The sequence below is a fragment of the Monopterus albus genome, unplaced genomic scaffold (genome assembly GCF_001952655.1).
Source record: "Monopterus albus unplaced genomic scaffold, M_albus_1.0 scaffold310.1, whole genome shotgun sequence".
Lineage (NCBI taxonomy): Eukaryota > Metazoa > Chordata > Actinopteri > Synbranchiformes > Synbranchidae > Monopterus > Monopterus albus.
In genome coordinates, this window is record NW_018128190.1 from 160012 (window position 1) to 177857 (window position 17846).

The window sequence follows — 17846 nt, forward strand, 5'->3', positions numbered from 1 at the left end:
GGGGGTTATCAGTAGTTCAATATCATAATGGTCCATTACAGCTCCGCAAGCTCCCAATGCTCTGAGCCTAGCTACACCTGAGGTCAGACAGAATATCTTTTCCTGTGATAGAAGCATCTGTGCTTTGAACAGTGGGCCGCTCTCTCGCACACAGGCATTATCGTTTAATTGCAGGTGTAGCAGGTACACAGGGTTAGCAAGGGTTATCTATAATGCGAGGCGGTGTAGTTATAACCATGTATCACCGTCACTCTTTTCTCCATTATACTGAATCAAGTGTCGCGGTATCGATCTGCAAGCCCCATTTACATCCAGCAGGATGCACAATCATCAAAGCTTTAATGAAGATTTTAAACCTGTGCCTGGATCTGGTGTGACTTCAGCATCAAGATGTGTGGTCCATTACCTTATGCACCTTGCTAATGACCCTCACCCCACTATGTCTCATTATATGGTGACAGCTTTGCAGCAATAACTTCAATCTAGCATAATTAGCTTCTACCTCTAATTAAGGCACCTCTCTGATTGTTTTTCTGTTGTGTGCTGTGTTATTAAGTTTACAGGAGGAAAAAGAAACTTCCCAGATCCTGTTTCTCTGGTTTGTCTCTTCAGTAATGTGATTACTGAAACTTAAATGTTTTGGGTGTATATATTGTTTTTGTTTTTATTCTGGTAATTTACTTTTTCTGCCCTGTGCACATGACAAGGAGAAACAAGGTGCATAACAGTGAGCATTCAATGTAAAATCTTTCTTGTCTGATTAAAGGTAAAGAATAAAAGGTATACATAATTTAGTTATTCAATAACAATAAGGTACAAGTTACTACTTAAATCTTTTTTGGCCAGTGGTTGTGCTGACACATCATCTTTCACCCTGTGACTTTTGGGTGTGCATAAACGACTCTCTTTATCAAAGTATACAGTGGAAAAATAAGCAGTTAATTGAGATACAGAGTGTTTGTCTTGGACTGAATACACTAACATCATATCGACCGCAAGGCCTTGTTTATGTCACATTTGACTGAGCATGATCAATTCTGTCCTGGCACTTTGATTGATCACCAATATACTGTCACAACTATTGATTGGGGCTATGGTTAGAATAATGTCACCATCTTAAATGGGGGATGAAGAAGAACGTGCTGAGTTGGCCTGATTTGTTTCTCAGTGGTCTTTTTCTCTCTCTAGAGTCTCAGTCTGTTTTTGTCTTCCCTGTTTCAGTTATTGTCACTGCTTTTACGGAATGTTCTTTTTTTTTTATTTCTCTGCATGTCTTCCTCTCCTCTCCAAATTCACTCCAATAAAAGAGAGAAAAAAATCACACCAATAAAACTTCCATTTTCTCTCCCTCTTGGCCTCAGTCTCCCCTTTTGTTACACAAACATACACACCTTCCTCTCTGCCTTTGCTCATTATCCCTCCTCCTCCAACTTCTTGACTTGTCATTTTTCCAAAGTATCTCCCAGATCTCCTCTGTGCATCTGTGAATTGTCTCTTTCCATAGCTGTGCCCCTGTACAGCCAGACTGTTCAGTCCATCCATCTCTGTCTTTCTCCTGCCTCTCCCTACCCCCTCATCCATCTCTCCTGCTCCCTTATTCATATCCTCTGAGCTTTCTCTCCTCTACTCTTTGTTGTATGTCATGGCAACCAAGTTTCTCCTTGACCCTGTGCAGAGAAATCACACACACATTACTGAGAAATACATCAATCCAAAAGTATATCATTTTTAGGAACATATGTTTTTTTTCTATTGTTACATTGTACTACCTATGAAAATATCTGTCTATACTACATGGCCAAAAACATGTGGACAATCTGACCTTAGCTTATTGTCGATCTCACTGTTTTAATATTTTTGGGAATTCTTTCAATGAGATTTTGGAGAAGGATTTTCAGAGTATGGTCATTAGTGGTCAATAGTGTGTTCGGCCACTGATGTTGGGCACCAAGGCCTGGCTTGCACTTGTTGTTCCAGGGCTGTGTCCAGGTCATTGAGTTCCTCTACACCAGACTTTGTGCTTGAAGGCATCGTCATGTTTGTCACAACACTGGAAGCCCACTACAGTGGGAAAATTGTATTTTGAAGCTTTTATATTTTCCTTAATTAGAGTTAAAAGGCTTAGCCAGTTCAGATAAAAACAGAACTACATCAACACAGCAAATGTATGTATAAAAGAATGTTCATATACATTTAACCATACACTGTATTTTTCTGTCTGTAACTCCGAATTCTTTGCTGGCAGTGTCAGTCAACTCATACATTGCAAGTCAATATAAATCCAACCTCACTCACTTTTGACTACAGCATTATCTACATTACTGTCAGACACAAGTATACTGTAAAACAACAGCAAAGCAACTTAAAGCAGCAGTTCAACATTTAGGGAGATGCATTCATTCACTTTTTGGCATCAGTTCAAAGAAGATCAATATATGTTTGTAAGTAGAGCTGCATAATAAATCATTTAGTGAACATGAATTAGGTCCCCGTGTGATCTCAGTCTCACGTCCCAATGATTCTGCTATGTTTGCATTAGCAGGGAGATGCCTTGCATCAATCCAAGTGCTCCCTTTTACTTGTGAAGCTGCCTTATCCAATAGCAGGAATTACGTCACGTAATGAGCTATAGACAGGAAGACTGATTCGAAAACAAATCCAACATGTTTGACACTGTGAAAGATATTCTGTGTCCTCCTGCAAAAAAATTTCAAACATTGCACTGCCTGCTCTGTACACCTAGTGCCAAATATGAGTTGAAGGTGAAATAAATCTCTTTGCGGATATTAGCTGCAGTTATTGGTTAACGTTGATGGAAGGGTTCTCACTACTAGTGCAAACACAGCAGAATCATTGTCCCACAAGACTGAGATTGCAGAGAGATTTAAATTACACTCAAAAAAAAAGATTAAAGTTAACGTTCAGCAGCAGGTTAGCATGCTGTAGCTTAGACTAAAGACAGAGAGCTGAGGAAACAGCTCAGAGCCAAAAGGTAAAAACAAATCCACCTCTCAGGAACTCTAAAACTCACTGATTGTTTCTTTCAAGCAGATTAAAGAAATAAGATGATGTATTAAAATAAAAAAGCTGCATTTTTACACGTGGTTATGTGCCAGACTATTCCCAAGACTATTTCTAGTTTTTATGCTAAGATCTAATGACTATTGTAACTAAGGTTACATATCTCTACTGAGAAATACATACACTGCAACTTGCTCATATACATGTGCAGCCAAGAAGACAAAAGTCCAGTCATTCCTCCTCTTTTTTTTTCTCCTGCCTCTTGTGTGTGTCTTCTAAAAAAAAACCTCCTTCTCCACAGAGCAGGGCCAATTAGAGAACATCCCATGTTCCTTCTTGGCTCAAACAAGGCACTCTCCAGGGCCGCTAATTAAACACAAACCTTCCCCCTTTCAGTCTCTTCATTTCTCTCTCTCTCTCTCTCTCTCTCTCTCTCACTGCACTGTCACCTCTCTCCATCTGCCTCAGGTCCTCTTGCTCTCTCTCTCCCCCTTCCTCCTTGCAACCTCTTTCTATCAGTTTGCTAGTGCTTCCTTTTCACATATCTCGCCTGGCCCTTCATCTCTCGCCCTCTTTGCCTATTTGTCACGGTAGAGGTTTGATGTTCACACTGGGAGAGTCTTCAGAGTCAATCTGTTATTTTTTTCTGCTAGTGTTAACCGTGCACCTTGTGACCTCAGCCATGTACACTTTAGGAGAATGTCCAGATCTGACAGCGCTGTTCCTTTTTAACAATGTTACTCTGCACCTACTGTTGCCCACTGTCCGCAGCTGAGCCTGCTGACAGTGACAATGAGCCCTGTTAATGGGCCATTCATAGTTACCCGATGTGCTCCGGTTTTCTCTGTCACCTTTTTTCTCGTCTCCCCCATCACTTCCTGTCATAATACAGCATGAGGAAAGTATATAGAGCTTCATGGAAACATTCTACTGGCTTGGCAATCTGTCATTCAGATCAACATGTAAATTTTGGCAAAGAAAAACAGAGGGCATTTGTTGGTGCCATATTCAAGAAATCTGACTTGTCCAAGATATGATCCACCTGTGGTGTTTATTCCCATTAAGCATGTCTATTTGTCCTGTATTTGGCTCCTATGCAGGCTGATGTCATGAGCACAGAGCTAATTAGCAATCTTTCTTACCTCCTTTTTTCCTTACAACCTTTTAAGAAAACCTCAGACATCGCAAATGTTTTGTTATTGCATCAATTTTTATACCTTCTATAACAGGAAATAACACCGTATTTAGCATTATCTCTTTGTCAAAGGCTCTGATGGCCTCAATAAAAGGAAAAATATCTCACAAGCAAATCTTTTATTTTCAAGGCAAGCTAGGAGCAACCAGAAATTCCTGCCAACCAGGGAGGGGGGAATAAACAAACAAAGGAATAACTGTAGATGCTGTGATTTTTGAGGATGGGCTATGTCCAGAGAATACGAGAAATTTAAATATACTGATGAAGTGACATGAACCATCTTCTGTTAAGTAAAGTCTAGCCAATTTTTTTGTATAGCTCAATATCGCAGCTTGCAAATTTGCCTCAAGGGGCTTTACAATCTGTCCTTAGAGCCTCAACTTGGACATAGCCACACTGCTGATATATAGGACTCATTAAAATGAGTTATTTATAAACCAATTACAAAATTAGTAACATTTTATTTCAAAGTAATTTTTTTAGGAGAGCCACTGACTGTATTTCAGTGCTTCTGTTTACTACTACACCGTTAAAACTGTATTGCCAGTAGCGTCCGCTTGATATACACATCTCAGAGGACTGGGAGTGTTGGGTGAGAGAGGTTGTTCTGGGTCTCACTCCGTCAGCAATTGACTGATAAGAGGTTTTGTTTTCACGACACCGCCCTGATCACCCGACTCTCTCTCCTTCATTCAATCCCCAGTCCCTGAACCAAAACTAATCCAAACTAAATTCCCAGGATTCCTCCCATCTCCCATCCCACTCCACTGTGTCTCACTCCCCCATGTTCTGTCATTCATGAAGTGGCACTAATCCTCCCCCCTTTACACTTTTTCATCTCCTCTTTCCTCCTCTGTGTTTTATGATCTGTCGTTACCAGAGCAAAACTAATCTTCCCCCCTCGTTCTCTTCCCACAGTGGCTTCAGTCCTCTGTGCCCTCTCCTTGTTGTTGCTTATCCTTCCTCCCTCCTTCCACTCTGACTCACACTTCTTTCCTCAGACATCCTACTGTTATTCATCTCAGACCATAACTGTGTTTACCCCCCTTCCGTGCTCCCTTCCCTACTACTGGATAGCTCTCCTATATGGGAAAAGGTATATTGATATCCAAGCCTTTGGGAAAAAGACTCAGGTGATTGCAGTCACCATGTATGTGATGTTCCTCACCAAAACAACTTAAGAGTTCATCTGACACTTTATATCCAAGAGCTGTACCAGAAGGAGGAAGATGCACCATATAATCGTGTTCTTCCACCTTCTAAATAGGAGACAGTGGCAGTGCAGTAGGAATAAAAGCAAAGGAAAATATTTTTCCTAGAAATACCCGCAGCCCCTGCTGGATCCAGACATCCTCTGATGTCTCATTTATATACTGAGAAACACTCATGAGTCCTGATACAGTATATACACACAGACACGCTCTGACGGCCACACACACAAATATTCATGTATTTATATTAAAGAGGCCCTGCAATTTCTAATGTATCTTGAAGTCCATGGAGGGAGAGTGGACAGAGAGAGAGCACGAAGTTGTCAGCTCATTCTTCACAGCTCTGCTTCAAATGCGTATGTCTGCTGTAGCAGCATAATTACAGAGTTATCAGAGCTTTTCTCAGGTCCTCAGCTACCGGCAGCATATAAAAAGACCCCAATTAAGCAATTATCTTAAAAGGTAGAGCCTAATTCAGTCATTTGAGCTCCAAAGAAGCATTGAGAAGGAGACCACAGTGTCTGACAGCTAATTCAGAAAGTAGGGCTAAAAGCATTAAGCTCAGATAAAAATGGAGGGGGCTTGTCATCACATAACGCTCAGAAAAACTGTAATAGCAGTGCTGAAATGTCACTCGTCAGAAAAGATTACAGTTTTTATATGCATGCTGTGGACATTCATGCCACTTTATCATACATGTCCATTCTTCCCTATGGTTTTTGTTAACACTGGCGCTCTTACTCGAGGAGTTTAATTCACTTTAACTCCTTGATATGCCACTAATAGTGAAATGTAAAAGGGCAATTGCTTTCTAATGGCTTAAAACCAACTAAAATGCCACTTCTTAGTTCTGCTGTTTAACAGTGGCTAAATGCTGCTGTCATTTTTACAATTAGTTTCACACACTTTCACTCTCTTTGTCAGAGAAGTCTTCCTCCTAAACACTGACCGCTCAGTCATAATCCTTAAAATTACTTACACAATACTACGTGTAATGAATAAAAAGTCAAAATTGTTGCAAATGGGTGCTTTTTTTTTTTTTTTACAAACATCAGATGTGATTATTTGCACCTCCAAATCGTTATTTCTGAATATTCTGGCTTTTCCTCTGTTTGATCATTTGAGTCAAGGTGTCCATAAATACAGTCTGTGAGCTTTTGTGAGATAGTATTGCTGCTATGGTCTGCTTTTGTTCTGTCCAGAGTTTTCTGCATGTCTCTACGGTTGTATCAATCTCAATTGTCTGTGTTATACTGTTTGTCAGTGTGTCTACACTACTGGGGCAAAGTGAAGTGATAGATGACTCGACTGCCTTCTCATCTCTTGAGCTTACAATATATAGAGCAGGAAGTGACATTTGCTGTTCTAGCTTTTTATAGGTTTCTAGTATTGTATCGCTGTGTATTCTGACTGTATGTTAGAGAGAGGGACAATTTATATATTTTTGCTGGATGTAGAGCTAGAGATGTGCCAAATGTCTTTTCATTTCGACAACACTGCTCTGGCTCATTCTGACAATAATCAGCGCAATGATAGCCAAACATATTGTGATGCATTATTCATTTTTGTCTGTGTCTGATTACCCGCTACCATTTGACAACCATCACACTCAAATGTGTTTGGATTACAAGCAGTGAGGAGTGAAAAGGGAAAATCGCTCATATATCGCCTATCCTATCTATCATGCAAAGAGGGTCTTTTAAAGGAAGAGAAGTAAACATTCACTGACTCCCCAGGGGTATAGTTCATAAACACTAAGCTCTAGTTTGACATAAATATCTGTCCTGAGGGAGGATAAGTAGCCTTATGCGTGGTCAATAAGAAAGACAGTGCCCCATAATCCACAAAGATAAATCCAGAGTGCCAAGCCAATTCATAACGTTTGAGTTGTGTGGGGTCATTTAACCATTTCCATTGATTACTGTCATTTTCAAAGTGTCTTGCTGTCAAGGGGCCTGAATGGAGAGGCTACTTAAGACTCGACATGCTGATCAATAGTGCAGTCTCCAGGTCCAGACGGCAACTCGCACATCAGGGCCATGTGGAAGTCCTCACCCAGCTCTCCTCCAGCTGGATCAATACACTACGTATCCACACAATCACATGTACTCCATTTAGTCCCAACCTCCCATCAACAGGTGCAGTTTAATATGCCTCATTTATACAAGTGAGTCATCAGCTCACATTGTGATGCTTTGTTCTACATAAAGAGAGCAGCCAGACGTTTAGTCCGACACTCTCTAGAGCACCAAAAAAAAAAACTAATGTTCAAAAGACCCCTAAAGGAACTGCCAAGGTTGAAAATCAAGATAAAGTGCTCAGTCGATCCTAAAATTGATTTATAACCCACCTCTCACAAAGATCCTTTGACAATACATGAGCTGGTGCGACAGTGTTTAAGGCTGATTTTACTTTGAGCCTCATTCCTTTTGAACAGTCTCAGGATGCAGTCCAAAAATATGACTGGATATTATTTCTGTCCGCCTTAAAGCAAGCTCTAGGGAATGATGGAGAGGAAGGTAAGAGAGCCTGAAATGCCATGTCCTGTGTTTACAGTACAGCATTGTAAGGACAAACAGCTTGACCCCTGCTGCTCACATCGACAGACATTACTGATTTTTCTGCTATAGGACTCAGTGTGCCGCAAGTAAACCCTAAAGGCCGCCTCATGAAAGAACCTTCACTGCCAATCTCAATATCCTTTTCAATGGGCCAACTCGTAGAACAACTCTTACACATACACACCATAAAGTTCAGTGAGCAGCGTCTGCAAGGTTAGATCAATACACCTAACTGGCAACGTGCTTGGCACCGAACATCTTAAAATCTGTATCACCAGAGGTGCCAGAGTCACTCCTCAGACCAGATCAATGCCTTGAATGGCCGACTCCATTAGACAACCTTTTTATCAACAGGAGTGACTGGTGGAGGTGGATGAATTAGTGCTAGTACAGGAGCTGGCTCAAGCTTTAACTCTAACACTAGGTTTCAGTTGCACTTCAGTGGACAAAGTCGTTTGAGATCTTGGGGAAATTCCTACTAGTTTACCGAGAAAGCACTGACTAGTGTTCAGTGAAAACTAGATGTGGATATGGTCTGCAGTTTGAACAGATCCATGGTCTGATCTCCCACGACTGCTGTCAAAACGCCTGTTATACACTAATCAACCATAACATTATGACCACTGACAGGTGAAGTGAATAACATTGATTTTCTTGTTACTATGGCACCTGTCAGTGTGCAGGGTATATTAGGCAGCAAGTGAACATTCAGCCTCGAAGCTGATGTGTTGAAAGGAAAAACAGGCAAGCGTAAGGATCTGAGTGACTCTGACAAGGGTCATGGACGCCTAAGGCTCACTGATGATGAGGTCGACCTACTGTAGATTAAACTTTTAAATTTCATTCATCCTTTTCAAAAGATTCCATTTTGTATGAATCTTTGTTAAAATGAGAACTACTGTACATCGGTCTCTATGAAGACAAACATTCAGCGGCTAAAGTGGCGATATCACACCTAGAGTGGGGAGGCTGTTGAATTTGTCTGAAACATTATCTCTAAGTTGTCCTCAGGATCAGGTCAAATAAATACAGCTATTTCAATTACTTGGAATGTATTTGGTAAAGTTTTTAAACCTTCAAATAAATGCTGCCATGCTATGATTCTAAGTTGATTCAAGAACAGAATCTGGGGAAATCCTTGAAAATGTTTGCACAAAGTGTCCGTGACTTTCCTCAGAGGTCTCTGACTTTATGGTTATCCTTTTCACTCGATTTTATGACACTGCCATGGTTCAACAACATTAATGTGGTGTTAAACACAGCTCTCTGGAGATTTCATTTATGTCCTCATTTAGTCTCGCAGCACTAATTCTCTGTTATATATTGAAACTTTTAAACACTAAACTGAATGTATAATTATTTTAAATAGTATCTCAGAAAACTGTTATGACAAAAATGTGTGTTAAATAGCATTTTAGCCCAAACAAAAGGACTGCCATTTGTACTTCAGTCAGGTTCTGTAGATTACAAACTAATTAGGTTAATGCAAGGCAGCTGTCTGAATAACTGTCATATACCCTATTAGATACAGTAGGCTCCTTTGTAATTACATTTCTTGACATTTGTCTTATGCTGTATGGCATTTGGACACTTTTTAAATAGAGTGTAAGGACTTAATAATCTGTTTGTTGACACATACTGCATTAAAAGTAATTTTGAATATGTCCATACATTATAGTGTATTAAATATGGCCTCTGAAAAAGTTAAAGCAACTTGTTACTTTCTTGTGTAAAACCTAGTGGGGGAGCCAAAAAGCTGTGCGTGACATTCACTTTTTTACTTTTATTTTGTGAAAACATGCCATGTAACTACGTAGCTCACAGTGGGGATTTTTCCTATATTGTATTAAAACTTGAAACAATTTTTCCCATTTCGTTTCGTCTCCTCTAATGTGCTCAGCAGTGTGCCTTTGCCTCTGGACAGATCCCACCAGCAGCTTTAATTAAATATATGACATTCATTTTCACCAGAATTGCCCTTCTGGCCCCAAGGTCTAATGTCACGTGTCTTGGGGGTGGGGGCCCATTTCATATTTTCATATTCGCTGACAGTATCAGTCTGAGGCAAATCGGTAAATCACATTAACTAAATTATAGATTCTGTGAAATGTATTATTTACAGATTAATTTCTCACAGACAGTTTGTTGTTTCGCAGAATATTAACCATAGAATGAATTGCCATTTTTGTATACTTTGAAAGATTAGTCATAAATAATTTTGTGCTGTTCTAAAATTCATTTTTAGAATACGATTCTCAGGGCAGTCTATTGGAACAGTTTTATGTTCCTTCAGCTCTCGTCTCTCACACTTCGTATCAAACTTCTTCCTCTTAGGAAGCATCAAACTGCACCAGTGACACTCGGACATAAATGCCTTCTTGCCAGAGCACTTTCCCTCTGTCTGACCTTCCTTCTCTCCCAATATCTTTCTCTCTTTGAATCTGCCTTTTTAGTATTTCTTTTCCATTCACCTGCTCCTGTAAAGACCTTACATTCTGCCCCGTTTAGCTCTGTCTCTTCATGTCTCACCTCTTTTTCTCAGTGTAAAATTTCCCTCCCTTGTCTCTCCGCTCTGGTCCTTAACTGAGCACATCTACAAACCCTGTTATCCTCCATAACACTTTCCTCTCACTGCTTTTCATTTTCCATTAAATTATTTATATACCTGTCTAAACTTAATAACACTGCAGTGGTCTTTTGAAAATGTTCTTTATTGAATGGATGTTTATTCCCAATACCAAAGTAGAACAGTGATACAGAACCAAATAAAGATTTACACTGCACAAATATTAATAATGTACGTGCTTTGTGTCCAAACCTAGAACTTGTACCACAATTATTTGTCAGTTTTTATGTGTCCCAGCCACCAAAACGAAACTAAAATGTCTTTTTAGGCTTTTTGTTTGTTACCTACATCATGATTTACAAGACTAAATCTATAAGGTTAAAATAAGATAAATACAGTATGATAAGTGAATAAAGTCAATATATATATATTTATATACACTTTTTCCCAGTGAAAAGTAACTGGGTGATCTTTCTGGCTGAAAATTTAAAAACTTGGCCACACTCAGCCTCACCGATAGGTATGGTTGGTTGTGCTCAGATTTGTGCTCTGGGTACATACCAATTCCCTTAACTTATAGTTCCTCGATCCTGGCTTGACCCAGAAGTCGTTCCAGTCTGCCATCTTGAAGGACATCTCATTTCTCTTATTGCTGTTTGGAGGAGCTGGTATTGAAGAGCAAGGAGGCTGCCTGGAGGACACATGAGCAAGGACATGAGATATCACCCAAGTCTTTTATGGACCTACATATCCCTTTATCGGAACTCAGTTGGTGATTGGACATCTCAGATGACAGATCTCAGGAAAGGGCATGTCGTATATCAATTGATTCATTATTTAATGTTGTCAAATTAATCTACAGCCACTCTGATCATTAATCATTCAAATCATGTTTCAGACAAAAATGCCAGACTTGTCCTGCTCCAGCTTTTCCAATGTGCAAATTCACTGCATTTCTTTGTCTTATTTAATATTAGATGCAATATCTGCTGATCAGAGAAAAATAAGCACTACATTTTATAGACCACACAGTTAATCAATTATTTGATTTAATAATTTGACATTAATCAATCACTGAAGTAAATGTAAGTTACAGCCCTACCTTGAACTACTTAGGATGTGCTCACTACATTTTTGTTCACCATTAAAACAACCACTCTTAGTAACAATATTATGCATGAACAATGCTGACTGGCGGATTTGTAATAAAAGGTCATCAACCTGAAAAACTAGTTCATGATCTTGCTTCACATTGTTAATTTTGTAAATACCATTACAGATTTAGGCAAAAGAGATTTCGCTGGCAGAATGCCCAAGCTTTTCTCCACCCTCAAGAATCAGGCATCTTATTCTGCCCACCACACATCTCAGCAGGAGGCTCTGACTGCTGACCATCACAGTGATTACCTAGGCAGCATTTTCCAGAAATTGTCAGAGATCTCCCTGTGATTCAGAACACATTTCCTTTCCTCCATTACCCATGACTTCCAAAGTTGTGCAGTTATTACCCACTGCTCTTGACAGCTTGCACCCACAGTTAGGCTGCATACATCTGGGACACACAAACAGATGTGTGTGCGCATGTGTGTGTTTAATCAGTGCAACGTCACATTATAGAAATCATTTGACAAATGTGGTGAAGACAAATACAGTGCGAGGTGCAGATTCAGTGTAAATTAACCCTCAAGTCAGTGTCTGTTTTGTTTTTTTCAGGTTGTTTTCAGTGCAGCATACAGTATATGAAAAAGCCAAATGAATTAATGGACTCTGCCTTCTTTTGATAGTTGTGTTGCACTGCCCTCCACAGTCCGCTGTTAAACTTAAAGTGTGTTACAGCAGAAACATTTTCATAAACTGGTTTCCATTTCTCACTGTTTCAAAGGAGAAGTTCATTTTTACACTGAACTGTTGTGCGAATGGATTACAGCTACCCCTTTATTAGTGGTAGAAGCCAAAGACAACAGGACATGCTATAAACAGAACCACAAAAGAGAGACAATAACAACCACTTCCTGTTAGGATTGGAGTGCCTAAATTAAAACAATTGCTTGCTTTCTATACTTCTGCATAACAAAATTCTAAAGGATTTATTGTTTGATTGTAATATATAACTGGTCTCTTTTCAGAAATCACCACAATGACCAAAAAAGACAAGCCTCAGTAAAATATATTGAAGAGGCAGTTGTAACAAAAAACAGGGCACCAGTTTACAACAGGTGTGCTGCTGGAAATTCAGAGGACAATGAAACTGTGACACTGGGAGCCCCAGCCACATGGAATGAAGTCAGAACAGCATCACTTTGACCCTCAACAGCCTCCTCCAGCTTAGTGTTACCTCACATTTTGTACCTCTTAGTTTCCACAGCATTCATCATTTATCTAAGCTGAAAAATGAAATACATGAGCTGCTCTCAATGCCTCTATAGTTTTAGCTAAATTCCAAAAAGGAAAGCAATAACTGGACCTGAAACAATGCAATCAATGAAGAGAAAATTAGAAAACATTCATTTAGTAAGTTTTTAATATGTCATGATATGTATATCTTTATGCTATTGATCAAACAAAGCAAGACATTTAAAGATGTCAATTTGGGCTTTGAGAATTTGGACATTTGATTATTTTTGACATTTTATAAATCAAATAAGAAAATAGATTAAATTGATAATGAAGAGGAAATTGCAGTTGCAGCCCTAACAATAATATTGCTTCTTTAGTCAAATGTGTTCCCTCATCAGGAGTGCCATGTTTATCCTGAAAATGATGTATCTTATTACGTTTATTGTCTTAACATTAGTTCAGATAACTTGCATGGTTAAAATGATTCTGTCCTACCTCATCTGAAGTTTTCCCCTATTAGCTAAGACCTGTATACAGCAATAATCCACTGGTTGTTTACACCAACTACTAAATGTGCAGCAGATGCTGTGCCTGTCTCTCCCGTTATGCACACCACTGTAACTACTTGCCATTAAGTAAAATGCTTTGTCCATTATGCTGACAGGGACAGTTAGCGGTAGACGAGAACCATATTAAACATAAAATGAAAAACTACAACTGAATTTCAGGCAACTACAAAAAACAACAGATGCAGCATCACTGTGCCAGTCAAACACCAAATGTGTATCACATTTATGAAGTGCGTAACTTGTCAGATCACACCTTTACATCAGCATGGCTCATCGCATTATATTACAAGTAAGGCAGTGTTTCCCAACGCTTGATTATCATACACACAGCGGTTTTACAGCATTTATAGCCACACTTGTTACAGTAACATAGGATGAGCCACAATGAAACCATGAATAAACTGCTAGCCAGTTCTAGGGCCTTACAGGAAAGTTATGTCAGTGTTAAAGAAAAAAAAAACAGCACAAATGCAAAATAATTTGTACTGTAAATCAGGGTTACGATTAAGCTCTTTATGAACAGCAAAATCTACTACCACCAACCAGGCCTGAAATTGTTGCACCTACTATTTTGACTTAAAAGTATTGTCGGAACAGGCCTGATTTATTAAGTTACATTAAAAAAAATAATAAAGGGATTACATGACATGCTCTGTATGTGATGCTTTAACTTGCACAGCAGATGCACATCCATTTCTTTGATCAAGTGCGTAAGCATTGCTTTTCCCTGATATGGGTGCCATCATCCCAAAGAGGTCATGAGTTAATGGACTTATTGTCAGTGTGATTTAGTTACCTTTGAAAACAGGCTACTGGGAAAGCCATGATTCACCTGCCCTACATCGAAGTCACATTTCCTTCCTGGAGATATTTAGGCAGACATGCAGTTGTTTGATGCCTTTTCCTCACTTTACAAGGAAACGGTGAAGAGAATTTGATGGTGCCGTCTGGAAGATTTGTTTACACCAACCACTACATGACTGCAACATGTTGCAATGCAAAATACCCAATCACCCAACTAGAGTATAATGTTTCAAAGAATAAATGTATCAAGTTTGCGCTAACTGCTACAATTCGTACAGGCAGAACAGTTCTACACCTAATGTACATCAGTTATAAAAGAAAAAAAAAAAGAAACGAAAAATCACAAGGTCACAAAACTACTAAAGGCAAAAATGTTCACCTTAATGACACCTAAGCAGCTCAGTACATGGTGACGGACCAAAAACCAGAACAAATGTCCGAGTGCCTTAATGCAACCGTTTAGTACCAAACTGCTTTGCAACATCTAACTGAATGATCTGGATTTATTTTAGAGCATTTTGTTTGCCATTAAAGCAATCAACCACCTTGTTTTTAAAAACAAAAACAAAAAAAAAAAAACATTGTCAAGTGGCTGTGTAGTCATGCAGTAGCTGTAAACTCCAAATGCACATTCACACTAAGATTTAAAACGATATTTATTTCAGAAAGGGCAACATTCATAAATAGTGAGCAGCTAACAGGTACGATCAGACCCATCAGAGAGATGTTTTCAAATAGGACAAAACTAAATTAAACACTTTCACGGGAAAGGGTTCAAAACTAGCTTCCAGGTGACTACTGTAGATGCACTTTTTCATGCACATGAAAAATTGTTAAATGCAAATTTACAGTGTCATTGAAACCAAGTAGCAACTCACTTAAAAATGTTTCAGTCTGATCTGATCATTAGGGCGTTCTGACCTGAGACTGACCCAGAACACTGTTAGAATCATTCCTACGCCTGAACAATTCCCCCACATCATATAACAATTGTTCTAAAAAGCTGGAATATCCAAGCAGATTCGGCGAGTCAGAGAGCTGGGTTGAATCAAAAGGACAGTGTAAGGTGACTTGAATGTTTCTGGCAGACGGTGTCACGGTTCACACTTGCACAAGTCTTTCCGCAAGAGAAGGGTGGTCTTAAATGCATACACCATCCCACATCCCTGGTTCTTTACTGCAATAGTCCTTCCCTAGGTCCAATATGATCAGTCCAAATCACCTTCCACAAGAGCTTGGTAATGTGACAGCATGATCTCTATTTTGATGAGTTGGTCTGTGGCACAAAAGTGGGGCTGATCATCCAAGGACCCAGAGAGTTTCTCTTATGATTTTGGGTTGGGTAGAGGACGACGGAACAGCAAGATGTGTGGTTCTGGGGGAAGGAAAGAAGAAAGGTATACAAAATATAAATGAGTGGTTTCTTCCAGGATGACAATGCCCCAATCCATAGGGCATGAGGGGCCACTAAATGGTCGGAGGAGTATCAAAATGATGTGAATATGCAGTGTTCTTCAAAGTCACCAGAACTATATCTTCTGTTATCCTTGCAACGATCCATCCATTTTGGAACTTTGTAGCTGTTATAACTTTTTGCCTTTTTAACTTGCCCTTCAAACTCTGAAATGGTCTAAGATTTTAAAGTATATTTGGAAGCGATGAAAAGAGCAGGCATGTGATATTTTGTGGTCAGAGGCAAGTTCTCACCGCTGCAGATTTTTTCTGCTCATATCTTTTTCATAAGGTTTAAACAGTTGAGATGTTGAGGTTACTGTCACTCTATATCCAAGATCCATCCAAAGGAATGTTGCCATTTCCTCTTATTTGTCCAGTCACTCAGAACTAGTTATTGCAGCAAACTTCATCTTACTCGCCAGGACATCTACAAGCATTATTTACTAATGACACCACCACAAAATTTTGTCCTTTCACGTTATCATGTTTAGCACAAGTGTTAGAGTTCATCTGTGAAGACTTGTCCCAAGTGACAAACAACTAAAATTACATTTGTTAACATAAATTTTCCCCATCACATTTGCCTAAGGGTATGAAGTCCCAGCTACAGAAATGGTCCAATGAAGCAATATTCAGAAAGAATATACATTTTGTGGTTATATCTATAGACCACTTGTTGAGCCACAAGATGAGATACCTGGCTGGTGGATCATGTAATGCACCCATCCTTGGCTCTGCTGAACACCCAGGTTCCTCCACTCGGTCTCCGACATCAAATGGGTCTTGGGTACACGCTTAGCTATTTCTTTGGGTAACATTACATGCCTGCAGAAGATAGTGACGTACAGTGCATAGTTGCTGTTCTTTTCGGTTCAATCATAACATTAAATCCATAGAACGTGGCTGGCACACTAACAAAGCAAAACTGCGTGTTGTATAAATCAACATAAGCTATAAGGTGACCCACCTGTATTCGTATTTGTCATCGTCATATTTATCAGAGTAGTAGATCTGTTTGTGAGACATGGCGGAGATCTGGTGGGGAGGTAGTTTTTTTTAAAGAAATTAGTCAACATTATGAACTAGAAACAATGCACATACGGCTAAGTAGTTTAGCAGCCACCGTGGCAACATGTTTTAGTTTGTAATGCTAAGCAAACTTGGCTAGGCCAGCGTCGCTCAAGTTAGCCTAGAACAAACGTTACCTCTGATAACATGCGTTTGTTTGAACATCAAACTTAATGCTCCTGCTGCTGTACAATATAATCAATTAGGCCTCGAAGTTACCTTATATAGTTGTCAAAGTGTGAAAAAGTTAATTATTCCAGTTTTGCGTCGAAGAGCAACGAAGGTTTTCACTCTTTCTTTGTTTCCCTCTCGAATGTTTGCACCCCCGCTTTTCGCCGTTCAAATAGACCTCGGCTCACCTCATTGGTCGATAAAATTGAAGAACTATCATGTCATTGGTCGATTCTGTCGGTCGCAGGAAATTGGGGTAAGGACCAACTCGCTTTCTAATTGGTCAGCATGGTAGAAGAAAAAATGAAGGTTCATGAGAGAAGTTTCGAGCAAAGTCGCAAAATATTATTGCAAGCATGACATACTTTGATGTTATTGCATATCCAGTGACCCAGACTACTTTTCATGCTGTGGTTGTGTGTACATTTCAACTCTCTCAATTGTGGATTACAGCACAATTTGATGTAATAAACAAAGAGAAAGATGACATGATGCTCCAAGAGCAGGATATCCAGAGTAACTTTACAGATCTCCACTGTGAGCTCACAACTGCTTTAGAAATCTCTAACATCTATAACCATGTTGCATTATTGTTCTTCTCCATTAATTTTATTATACTTCTTATGTTTGGGCACTTAAGTGTTGCTCAAGTAGAAGATGATAGTCTAAGCTGTTTTACTATGCTAATGCTAACTTGACCAAAGTTTTCATATTAATTAAAGTATTTCGATACAACACAGCTTTACAGCATGAGAACAAAACTTTTACTGTCTTAAGACTATATTTTGACACAAAGTCCTTCTACAAGAATGGAGCAGTAGTTTGAGATATTATACTTTCGTGGTGCAAACGTCTAACAGTTCTTTGATATATCATTCTATGTAGACC

The 17846-nt window shown here is 39.3% G+C and overlaps 1 protein-coding gene and 1 long non-coding RNA gene across 3 annotated transcripts in view; both read right to left on the minus strand.

Moving 5' to 3' along the window:
* The window catches only part of LOC109973911 (uncharacterized), a 21277-nt gene extending 10034 nt beyond the window's left edge, over nt 1-11243 (minus strand). The window contains exons 1-2 of one of the 2 annotated variants that reach the window (XR_002276894.1): nt 11116-11243; nt 1392-1667 (exon numbers count right to left, since the gene is read on the minus strand). This is a non-coding gene — a long non-coding RNA (uncharacterized LOC109973911). The remainder of the gene's footprint in view (nt 1-1391; nt 1668-11115) is intronic. The other variant, XR_002276893.1, reaches the window with a different exon arrangement.
* Nucleotides 11244-14902: 3659 nt separating this feature from the next.
* cks1b (CDC28 protein kinase regulatory subunit 1B) lies at nt 14903-17133 on the minus strand. The gene is made up of 4 exons (XM_020623772.1): nt 17007-17133; nt 16687-16754; nt 16417-16544; nt 14903-15639 (listed from the first exon to the last, which is right to left on the minus strand). The coding sequence occupies exons 2-4, from the start codon at nt 16743-16745 to the stop codon at nt 15590-15592; spliced, it is 237 nt and encodes a 78-aa protein (XP_020479428.1). The 5' UTR covers nt 16746-16754; nt 17007-17133; the 3' UTR covers nt 14903-15589.
* Between the last annotated feature and the right edge of the window lie 713 nt (nt 17134-17846).